The 12641-nt window shown below is 42.0% G+C and overlaps 1 protein-coding gene across 1 annotated transcript in view; it reads left to right on the forward strand.

Annotated features, from left to right (window-relative positions):
• The window catches only part of LOC310950577 (CD151 antigen-like), a 29479-nt gene extending 19811 nt beyond the window's left edge, over nt 1–9668 (forward strand). Inside the window, exons 4-8 of the mRNA XM_083918464.1 lie at nt 779–853; nt 5748–5852; nt 7849–8007; nt 8221–8307; nt 8425–9668. Of these exons, the coding sequence (XP_083774590.1) occupies nt 779–853; nt 5748–5852; nt 7849–8007; nt 8221–8307; nt 8425–8484 (486 nt within the window). The 3' untranslated portion in view covers nt 8485–9668. The remainder of the gene's footprint in view (nt 1–778; nt 854–5747; nt 5853–7848; nt 8008–8220; nt 8308–8424) is intronic.
• Nucleotides 9669–12641: the final 2973 nt, after the last annotated feature.

A 12641-nucleotide genomic window follows, 5' to 3' on the forward strand; every position in this document is an offset into this window, starting at 1 on the left:
TCTTTATAACATAATGTTGGTATAAAAGAAATCAATATGCTGCTTCCTGGTTTGGTTCACTCTCACCGTTCTCATAGCGTTGTTTTCAGCTGCAGCTGTTTTGCACGGAAAGGCTCTAAAAACAACAGTCTGCTCCCTGCTCAGCACCAAAAAGCAGACAGACACACTTAGCGACTAGCTGGTGAACCTAGTGGAGCAAAAGCTAAAGAGATATTTAGACATAAGGATATTTCCCTCAGGAATAAGTATGGACCACACATAGAGCTAAAAAGAAAGTGAATATTAGACTTCCACAAAGAAAACTCCAAATGATAATGTTGTCCCATAACCGCTGGATGTGCAAATAAACAATTTCACCATATGAACATTCAAAGAAATGAATGATGCAGTACTTAATATGTCAAACTGTGACTGCCAATGAAATTTAACGTGGAGCCAGTGAGATGTTTTGAGATGTTCCTGAAGCTTTCACAATTCTATATAATTTGTTGTTTCTGTTTTTTTCTAGTTCAGCTTCTTCATTAAGTTTGTGATTTTGTGCCATCAGCATGAAACTTAAATTGTTTGTTCACAGTTTCCCCTTTCATTAAACTTGCAGTGGACTGACTTTTCCAATGTTTTTAATTCTAATTAACATCTTAATGTAATGGCACCAGCCTTTAGCCACTACATGTTTCTTTATTGTTCATATAACCTGTGACTGCCACCTGTCGCTTCATCACATTACCATCATTAACTGTATTTTCTTCTGTTTCTCTGTTGTTCCCTGTGTCCTCAGTACTTCGTCCTGCTGCTGTGTATCTTCGTGTTGGAGATTCTGGCTGGCGTCCTGGCTTATGTCTACTACCAGCAGGTAATCCCATGTAATATTTTACAGTGCATCCTGGGTGGTTGTATGTGCGGAAGGAAAACTCATGAGTAATGTTTTTTTCTGCTGACGTACATATTTTTGATAAACAATCCAGTTTAATGTCCTTAAATTAAAGTTGAGTATTAGTGTGATTGACACTGATTTTGTACCTCTTTATTTAAGCACCTGGTCAAAACAGTAATAAAACAGACGACTGTTTCGGTTCCCCATATGTGTAACCTGACTATCGCCAGCTGACCTATGTTCCGCCTTGTTTCCGTCTTGACTGCGCCTAGCTCCACTCGACCATCTGGGATCGCTCCATTTCAGAGGGATTTCAGGGTCCGCAAAAAATGGTCAGGCCAATCAGGGCCGCCAGGCGGGGGTTTATAGATGTGACGTAGCGGAGAAGCAACAGTTTGTGATTCAAACAACAATGGTGGTCACAACAGACGTCAACATCTGTGCTGCTATTTCATCCGTGTTGTCCAATCTAGAGAATATTTCTTCTTTAAAAGAACACCAGAGAACGGCTCTGAAGGCTTTTGTTGGTGGAAACGACGGCTCTCATTGGCGTCACAGGTTGGTTTAGCACGTCAATAAAGATGACGGACAAGTGGTTTATCCAATCATAGGCAAAGATTTTTGATAAGGCCCAGCCTCCTGAAATTGCTTCCCAGTCGAGCAATCCCAAATTCATCTAGCGAGAGTCAGGTTTGCATGTGCGTCGCTGTGTTTTAAACCACTACAAACCAGCGTGATCAGTCAGACTGCAGGGACGTAATATAACACAGGTGATATCAGACACAACTGTCAACTAGTTACCCTATGTTTACGTCTTCAGTCTGATATTGCCTCCACTCTGATGGACAATGTCAACATCAAAACAATGTATCCACCGTTTTACAGACGCAACAGTAGCAGCGACGGAGTAGGCTATGGCATCATAAGTTAAACTAACTCTGTTGTGAGTGCGGTCTATATAAAAACACAGCTTGACAGCGGTTTATGTTCCGCCCACGGCTCTCACTGGCTTTAAATTGTTTTCAGTGGAGAAACTGCTGTTTCGTCCCATGATGCCAGATGAATCAGTCAACTCAATGGAGGTCCCTACTCAGGCAAATCACACAGCCCATTAAAAATGTAAATATCAGACTGACCATATTACTCATGGTACATTTAGTCCACATGGAATGAAAAATGCCCCCAGTAGTACGCATGACATGGCTGAATGCACTGTCAGAATAATTTAAAAGCATTTTTTGTGCTTTTTGGCTTAAACTGCACTCAAACCGAACTGTTCCCTCCAAAAACAAAGATATGAAGAACTCTTCTGACACAAATTGATGACTAAAGAGTGTAGAAATACTACTAAGCGCCACAAAATGCACATGGTTCTGCTTACAAGTGATTGTGGTCTCCTCTCATGTGCTGTAGTTGATGTAAAAACTAAACAAAAACAGTGTAGAGTTATGACTGACTGCTCCGAAGCCTTGTTTTTTTCAACTTAAATATTAACATGACAATACTCTCCAGCACCCCGACTAAAGCCTGGTGGCTTGTAGCTCAGCAACAAGACTTTTCTCAGTCGAGAGGTTCACTGCTTTCATTATAACAGCCTCATTCATAATACACAACTCGCCTGAACACAAGCAGTCGCTGAGCTCCATGGCTGTCTCCCGCTTCCTAATAATCTGACTCCTTTACGTGCTTCAAACGATTGCTGCATTAATTAAGTCTTTCCTAAATCTCTAATACCCCCAGGGTTCCTGTGCAGTATGGAATTTGATTTGAGTAATTTTTAGGCCTGGATCAGTTTGGAGAAATGTTTGCATTGTTTCCCGACTGTTATCTCACTTTCTAAAATAGAATATAATAATATATACAAGTTTACTAACGCAGCATAATCTACCTATAGATGATATGAAACTAATCGAGCTGGCTGTAGAATGGTTACCATGGTTACCGTTTGGCGTGTGACTGCGATTCTCATTTATTTATTTTTTTCCATACGTGTCGTCTACATTTTATTTATTTTTTATGTTTCTAAAGCCAATGAAGCACAGACTTGTGTTCTTCTTCTGTAGTTCCTTGTTAAGTGTCCGTCCCTTCTGTTCCTGTCTGTAGTGCTGCAGGTTCACAGTTATTAATTTCACTCTTTAAACATTTAGCTTGAATAAAATGCTGTGCGTTGAACATGTCTGTTTGGAGTTCATTCACTTATATGAGCTGCAATACGTAGGTAAAAGTGACATTCATTCATTGTAATTTCTTGGCAACATAATGGCATAAATAGTCAGAATTTAACATACATGTTAAAAATTGGATTTTAAAACCATTTATTTACATAACCATCTAACAATCGGTATTCAGATGTTTAATATTGACTGAAAAATCCTCAGATAAGTCTAGAAAAGTCTGGAATTTAGAAGTGGAAAATGTGTAGGAACCCTGAAACCCTTTCGCTCTCCCTCTGTTCTTCCCGACTTTGATATTCATCATTTTTCTTTCTGGTAATCTGTTACAAGAGCTGTACATTTTCTTTTAAAAATCAAGAAGCCAAACACCTCACAGAATCTGCTTGTACGTCACTCACAAACACATAATTGTCCACGTTTAGCAGGCTGCGGGATGTCCACACGTCAACCTGCGCCACCTAGTGTTAAGGAACGTAACCGCAGCAGTAGTTTAGACCTGGAGATGTAAACGCGTCACTGTTGCGCGCCACTATCTTGATATTTACCAGGAGCACGATTAGTCCGGGTGCTACTCCCTGATCAATGGACTAACTCTAACCATACAAGAGTGTGGATTAGTAACCTCTACCATCTTCGCGCATGCATAGAACTTATCAGGTTTCTGGTACGGATCAGGCAGCGACAGGGCAGCAATTTTTAATCAACCACTTGAAAGCAAATAGTGCTACATCTGCAGTTCTTTTCTATTTCATAACCGCTTTGAGGTTTTACATTTAATACTTGCTCTGTCTTTGTATGGCCCGACATTAACATTAAGCTTTGTCAGGCACTTGATTGACAGACAAGTGAAGATAAATGTCTTTGCATAAGTAGTCACAAACTGTTCTGCTACAGAATGTGATTTATTTTAATTACACTAACATCTATAGTTGAGATAATCAGCAAAAAAAACACAGAACTTTGCCTTTTGTATCTCATCCCTATAGTTTGTTTATAGTAGAGTCTGAACAGTGAAGTTACTTCTTACACCAGTATTCATAAGAAAATATCCTCATTAACAAAACTCAATAATATTTTTGTAATTTTAAAATGTAAAAGATGTCACCTGCCATGAAAAAGACAAAACCGTAGCTGTAGCAGCCTCCAGGTCACACTGTTGTCAAAACAGTGCTGTTACCTTCCTTACCTGGCACACATTCACACGTCAACAGCTGCAGGTCAAAACTGCCGCCGCTGTTACTTTTCTTGAGACCAGCTGGTCCTGGTTGGACGGGAACTCCAGGGTTCAGACCTGTGGCTCAGGTTTCACACTCGTCACCTGAGTAGACGCTTGAAGTTGTGTTTGCTTTTATGTTAATGCCACATGATGCTGTTCACTCACACCAACTGTTTCTACTTATGAAGCCAATAAATCATACATTTTTGTTTTCACCTCACTGCTGCAGCATTTCCCAAACTGTCAACAGGTAAAGTGAAAAGCTGACACCCCGCCCCACACACACACACACACACACACACACACACACACACACAAATCCCTCCTGTTCCCTCGTCCTCTCTTTCCCTCTTTGTCTTCACCTCCCGTCTCTTATCTCTCTCTGCCCCTCCCTCTCTCTTTTCATCATTCATTCCCTTGATATCTCCTTCACGCTTTGATTTACAGTGGTTTCCCATCTGGCTTGTTGCCATAGAAACTGAGCCCCCCAGACCTCTCGCTTCTCCAGTAAGCATTGTCTGCCGCTGGTCTAGAGAACGAAAAACCCACCGGCTTCCTCTGCCTTCGCTTCGCCCCGGCTTCGTCCTCATCGGCTCCTCTGTAGCGATGTCACGATATGAGATCTTGATATCACGAGTATTGTACACATGATCGTTCTTTTGGTCCTGAACATTAAACACGTCAGTCTGCTTTATACTGAAAATAGAGGTTTCAGCACGTACTCATAGAACTAGAGTTATATGTGGGTAACTACTAAGTATCCACACAAGATTCAGAAAGCAAACAGTAACACTCCGTGAACTCCTCCCGGCAGAGTTTTAACTGTTTTGTTCCAGTTACATTCAAAAGCTCCAGGTTTTTTTATACCTTGACTTGAGCGTTAATGTTGGAACATATTTGAAGGTTCGGACCCTTTGCAGGCACTTTTTGACGACACGCTTTGCAAATTGGATACCAATCTCCAACAACAACGTCCTTGTCATTTTGTAGATGTCCAAAATGTTCCCACGCTGCCGATTTAAGGCGCTTTGTGGCGATTATAAGGCTGGCATGTCAGTTCACTCTGATTTTTTTTACAGCTCTTCCTTTCGACACTTCAGGTGAGTGGAATGACGACTGTCTCACATAGACAAAACAAACCGGCGCACACACACACACACACACACGTGTTCAGTGACTCGTGAGATTTGTTTCCACAGGGCGACAATGCAGGAAACGGGTAACCATAGATATCGTAGCTTCTACGGTAATGAAACTGTTGCGTTATGAAACGGTGACGTTATGTAAGCGCCCTACTCCTCTGTTGTTAGAGCCTGCTGTCCTTGACATGTATCCTGAGGAGGGTGCTGTAAATCTCATCAGTAAATGAGATTCAGATTTTTGTGTTTCTGTGAAGTAGGCTGCTGGTGAATTTATATATATATATATATATATATATATATATATATTACAATAAATATATATGCTATCTGTGTCTGTACAGTTGAATGAGGAGCTGAAGCAGAACCTGAGAGAGACCATGACCAAGAAGTATCAACAGAGCACCCATGAGCACATCACCAGGGCTGTGGACAAGCTGCAGCAGGAGGTAAGTGTCCGGATAGATGGATGGATACAATTACAGATTTCACAAGGTGGAGGTTACTTTAAAAAACAAACTCTTGTTGTGCAGTTATTTCTTTGACCCCAAAATACATTAGGAAACTGGATGTGTTGCTTGTTTGCTTCCACGCGATCACATTATAAGTAAACCAGGGCTTCTAAGAAAAAGTCACATGGCTTCAAATGTGGCTTGTTGATTGGATTGTTTTTTTTTGTTAAGCTATCATCCCATCAGATTAGAGATTGTGGTGATGGGGGCGAGTCAAAACAAATCCGATTCCAGCGCCTCTGTCTTCAGTTAAGCATGATGGACTTGTCTGCACCCTGTGCTGTAATTTACCCTCTCTTTTGCTTATTCCAGTTGGCAGCTCATGAAGGAACAAATAAATCTGAGCAGCCGTCGAGGCTTTCAGTTGGTTCATTTTTTATGCTCGGTTTTTAGATGCCCCGGGCTGTCAGACGTCAACATTTATTCTTTGTTTCTTCCTTAAACTTTTCCAAAAATTAGTATGGACCACATAATTGGGGAAAATTCCCTTTCTTGCTGAGAGTTGGATCAATTCAATTCAATTCAAATTTATTTATAGTGCCAAATCATAACATAAGTTGTCTCAGGACACTTTACAGAGTAGGTAAAGACCACACCCTATGACTTATTTATGATTTACATAGACCCAACAATTCCCCCGTAGAGTACGGTGGCAACGAAAACCTTCCCTATAACAGGCAAGAACGTTGGACAGACCCATCTCTATGGAGGACGGATGTCTGTCTATAGGAGGAAGAAAAGTAGAGAGAAAGAAAAGATGGACAGAGAGAGACAAAGACAGACAGACATACTTCCAGAGATCCAAGCAACCACCAAAGTAACAGTGACTATAGTGATAGATGAGAACATTGATGCCACTCTCATGTTTGTACGTTAACCATAAAGCTGCAGCCAGCTGCTGGTTAGCTTAAATTAGCAATAAGACTGGAAACAGGGGGAAAGCCTGGCTCTGTCTAAAGGTCCATAAACAACTGTCTACCAGCACCTCACTAATTAAAGCTCACTAATTAACATCTTAAATCTCCTTCGTTTAATCCAAACAATAAAACAAGTGTCACAGGTGGTTGTGTGCTGGACTACTTCATGATTGGTAGTATTTGCAACTCAGCCAATGGAGACTTCATGAAGTTTACTACCCCTGTCCTGAGAAACAGTCCCGTACTTAGTTACTACTGATGCAAAACCGAACTGTATAGCTACAACTGTACGGAAACACAAACCGTGTCACAGTTTCCACGTGAGCTGCAATTTTTCAGGTTCCACCAGGAAACAAACATTGTTGGGTTGTGTGCATGCAGGATTCTTCCTTCCCTTTCCACTAATGGAAGCTAAGAGCCAAGAATACAGTGTGGTGATCAGTGGAGGTGAAAATGTAAGGATACACCATCGTCTCTTCAGGTTTAGGCAGAGAAACACTTTTGCTTGTTACTTTCATATATCACAGATCTCTGGACCGAAGAAGAATGTTAATCTTACAAAGGCTAAAATACAGAGAGAACATTGCAAATTGTTGTTCTTCTCTCTGTGACTGAATCCCCTGACCCAAAAACCACAACACAAACTGAACTGTGGGCTTGTTGAACAGGTGCACCCCAATTAGTTTGCATGAGCTGAGCCAGGCTAGTTGTTTCCCCTTGTTTCCAGTCTTTATGCTAAGCTAACTGTATCTTCATATTTACTGCACACATACCAGAGTTAGCGATCTCCTCATAAAACTTTTGGTAAGAAAACAAGTAAGTCCGAAATGTCAAACTATTCCTTCAGCAGAGCTTTGCTCATCTTTCTTGAGTCAAGTGTAGTATCCACACCGTGTTGGTGTAAAACAGCTTCTAATGTTTCATATTTAACTGTATTTTTTTTTTTACTTCTTTGCTGCCATCAAAATTCTCCTCTGAAGATAGAAAATGTGTCTTTCTCCATCTCATCCTCTCAGTTCAAGTGCTGTGGCAGCAACAGTTCGTCGGACTGGACTGAGAGCGTCTGGATTCGCTCCAGGGAAGCAAACGGCAGGGTGGTGCCTGACAGCTGCTGTAAGACTCGCACCGAGCTCTGCGGCCGCAGGGACCACCCATCCAACATCTACAAGGTGGAGGTGAGAAGATGAAGGGTGCTGGTGCTGTCGATGGGTTGACTTTTCAGCGCGGTAGGCTAGATCAGTATTTTTGTCATGTCTCAGTATGTCAGAGCTTGTTTGGTGTGAGAGCAGCAGAGAAAGGAGAGCGGCGTGCATTTGTTTGCATGAGACTCCGGCAACAATCCCACATCAACTGATGCAACATGAAGACACTCTTTGTTTTTCATTTAGGGTGGCTGCATCACCAAGCTGGAGAAATTCATTCTGGACCATCTGAAGATCATCGGAGCGGTCGGTGTGGGGATCGCCTGTGTACAGGTGAGCAAACAACTCCACTCTTTTCAATAGTTTGCACATAAACAGAGAATAAATGAATGTATATCCATGGAGGTTTTTATGAAATTCTGTTTTCCTTCCCTGCCATCCCATCCCCAGGTCATAGGGATGGTGTTTACATGCTGCCTTTATCGAAGTCTAAAGGCAGAGCCGTACTAAGAGAAGCAGCAGAAGAAAAGTGTGTGGGTGAAGGAGGTAACTTCATGCCATACTCAAATAGCCCATAGGTTCTTTTCTTTGCCTTGCGCAAAGGGCAAAGGAAGGAAAATCTGGCAAGGGATCAAACTGCACATCTGAGGATTTCATTTTGGTAAACAAAGGGCGGTAAAACACTACAAGGTTTCTCAAAGTAATTAGGCACTCAAATCGCAGTCTCAGACACACGTTCATGATCACAGCACTGTGAGAAAAACCCGCGGAGAGAAACTGATGGGACTTTTAACACAGATTGTATAAATTAGTGTGTGACAGCCTCCCTTGGGACTAAGACATTGTAGTTTTCTTCCACTCAGATCCCCTCGATGTACATTTGTTTGTGGACCAGGTGTTACACCCGTGTGTGCTGTAAGGATCAGTGGCATAAAACTGGCGCTTTGCAGAAAATGTTAATACTGGTTGCAGCAGCTCCGTCTTTTTTCCAGCAGTATGGTTTAACAAGCCCGCCTCTGGGGCCCACTTCAACTGCAGCAGCGTTCTGTTTCCACGTTCACTAGCCAGCCATGCATTTTTGAATATTTGTTTGATAGTGGCCTTTTCAACCTTTGAACTGTTTTTATATTTTGTAAATGTTTATTTTCAACACTTGAGGTGCTTTCTTGTGAGCTGTGTTTTTTGCCTTTTGTCTCGTGTCAGTGTTTGATCATGTTTTTAATCAACTCTGCTCCTCAAAGACCCGATGAGGGCTGAATATCTGCCAGAGTCAAGGTTCATAAGTCGTGCCTTTCCTCAGCAGCATAACCTGTGCCATTTGACACAGCAGTGCAGCATTTTAACCCCGTGTCCATGTTAATAAAGTGATTGTTAATGATGCATACACACAGTGCCACTAATATTGCTCATCAGAAAGTGCTTTGCTTCTTTTTTTATACAAGAGTTTTATCCACTGATGCCAAAGTTGTCAACTGTAACTTTGTGTAAGGACCTACTGTATCTCTTCCAGCCTCATTCACGTAACTACTGATGTCTCTCTTTTTAGATTGTTTTTCATAAATTAAGATTTTGTTTACTTTTATATATAGACCATGAATCTATTATTGCATTTAACAGACACATTGGTAGGAAAAGATAGTCACTCACTGTTGGCAATAGTCTTTCCCTTTTTGCCTCAAGACAAAACTAAATGAATCTGCTTTATTTTAGTTTGAATAAACATTGATCAACAATACTCTTCTTCTACTGCGTTTGCTTTCTCGGTGTAACAAGGAGCATCAACACATGTGATTCAGTGTGACAGATCATGATTTTTAAAAACAAACCACATTTTTTTTAACTGTCTTTACTGCACAAATGCGGAACAATGTCCTTCACCTCACCATCAGGTAATGTCTTTGCATAAACTGCAAATAAACATGTATTGTGTGAAGATAAAACCGTACGGCTGTATGCAGTGGCCCTGAACACAATTGGCACCAGCTTACAGGTGCATTAGTGAATTAACCCAAAGTCAATTCCCTAATGTTACTGTACTGTGGTGATTTGGGATTTGAGCCATATTCCTGACAGCTGCTGTTGGAGGAGTATATTACCTATGCCATGACAGCTATATGCGCTGTAATAGGAGTTACTCTGCTAGTGGGTGCAGGGCCAGTTCATTTGACCCCTTGTTTTGTTGTTGCGTGACTGTGCATCAGTGACATTACTGCGAGCAGCTGCAGTTACTGCGTGCAAACACAGGGAGGCAGCACTCGCCAGGCTTTCACCAGCACAACACCACACTGATGAAAACAGCTGGTGAGAGTGTGTGCTAAACACCCAGAGGCTATTGAGGATTACCCCCTCCCGACACACACTCACACTCTTTTCCTAAATCAGAATCGAAGGAAAAATTTAACTCGGTTTTCCAAAGTGTTCAGGAGGGGAAAAAAGGAAATACGTTGTTTTAAACGAATGTCACCGGGACAATTTTACCTGCTTGGTAAATTTGTTAGTGAAAAACATGCAATTCAATGTAACGAGCTCAAAGGAAATCAACCGACAACTGGTCAGCTCGCAGCTACAGACTGTTAATTGGTTTCCAATGGGACTCCTAACAATGCAAATGAAGCCATTTCTCAGTTAGTGACGAAGGCAGTAAAAGCATTTCCCCTCTGTGTAATTGGGGCACGTGGTGAAATGAAACAACAGAAATCTATGTGCTCTCACAGCACACCTCGTGAAAGCTGAGTCATCCCTGGCAATATGAGCGGGTGAGTTGTTTTTTTTCTCTCATATGGTGGGGGGGGGGGGGGGGGGGGAATTCAGCAGTTAACATTTCCATTGGAGTGAAAGTAGTTCAGCACATGGTCATTTTAACACGGCTCTTTTCCAAGAAGCAGACATCTGTGGAATGCAAGTCGTCTGTCCTGCTCTTGATGCAGCCGTTGCCTTTGCCCGTTGCCTTTAGTTTGACTCTAAATAGATTACAGAAATTATGACAAGCCTTTGAACGACCAGCGAGTCCCGGCCAATTGTGCCCTGCTGGTGAAAACCATAATAAATCTCCCTCTTCTCAACTCCTCTCGCTGTGCAGGCCTCTGTGCCCGTTCGGCTTGCTGTGACAGCCTGCACACGGGCTAACACGAGGGGTATGTTAATAATGCCAGTGCATGACATTTCCAAAATATCCTCTCCAATACTCAGTTGTCCATTCAGTGCACATCACCCGCTGCACCGTGACCTGTTGGCCCATCCAGCAGAGAGAGGTATGTTATTTCCAGTCCACGAGGGGCTTTGTACATTCTTCTCGTCCATCGTTTTTACTATGGAGGTGAGGGGTGTTTTCTACAGGACGAACAGAAAACAGGGAGCTGTGCTACAGTTTGTGTGCGGCTGGCGACAGGAGGAACATGCAGGCATTTCTTCCCAGGGTCACCCAAAGGCAGGAGAACCCAAGGGTACAGAAACCTGTGTGTGAGTCTAATTTTAGCCTTCGTCTGCATAATTTTTGACTTTAACTTTTTTGACTGGGGACATCTCGACTGCTGAGGGGGAGAATTTGTTGTTTCTGATTAAGTTTCACAGCACTTACATCTATCATGGGTTAAAATGGTCACTGTCAACACTGGGGTCAGGTAAAGGTTAACGTACGGTAAGAATAGTTATGGTTAAGTTTAAGGTTACCTATACGGAAACCCCAGAGGTAAACGTTCGGTTCCCAACCTGTGGGTCAGGACCACCCAAAGAAGCCACAAGGTGAATCCAAGGGGTCGGGATCTTTAACAAACAAGGGAAGAAGATACAATATTGTGTAAAACTCAAAATAATGTTAATCTTTTCAGGCTTGCTTTTTTTTTCTCCCCTAGTGAATTTTGGATAATTTTTCCTCCTTACAAACTCAAGAAAGACTTCAAAATTGTGTTTCCCTGGTTCCCGGTGCCAAACAAAACAATTAAGATACAAAAACAGGTACAGAACAACAACAGTGCGATAACAATATAAGCAATATAAATACAAGAAGTGTAAATCTAGAATAGAGTAGAAATAGGTTCTTGATCCCCGGGGGGAAACTTGGTTTGGTACAATTGCGCCGTTCTTGAATATAAAAACATATAAATGAATAGAAAAAATGACCAATATTATGCATAGATATGTACATTCACACACAATATCAATACAGGTAGTGTCAATAAATGTAAACAAATGTGAAGTGAAAGTAAAAGCAGCTCCCCGAGGACATTTAGGTGCAAATAGTCCAAGTAAGTGAGCATTGATCTGAAATGGCTCTTTAGCTAAGTGGGCACACCGGGTGGAGATATGCAACCTGTGACAAGGGGCTGCAAATAGACATCGCATTGTTCAACGAGGTCACATTCCAACAAAGTTTGACTCTGCGTCGACGTCTGTGTGTGTGCACTGCGTCGAACAAACAGGGATGTCATTGAAGCCTCCACAGGTGAGCGTGGGCGATGTCACGGTTTATATTCTGTTTTTATACTTTAGTTGTATGCACGCTCTGCATCCTGAACGTCCCTGCTGCAGGCACAGACATCTCAGGTCATTTCATTTTCATTCAGGGCCTCGGCTGTTTACATAGTGTGTGTGTGTGTCTGTAGATGGCAGCAACACTCTTGGCCAATCTGTCTCAATAAAATGGAGAGAGAGAGAGAGAGAGAAAGTCT

The sequence above is a fragment of the Echiichthys vipera genome (assembly GCF_963691815.1).
Source record: "Echiichthys vipera genome assembly, chromosome: 1".
Lineage (NCBI taxonomy): Eukaryota > Metazoa > Chordata > Actinopteri > Perciformes > Trachinidae > Echiichthys > Echiichthys vipera.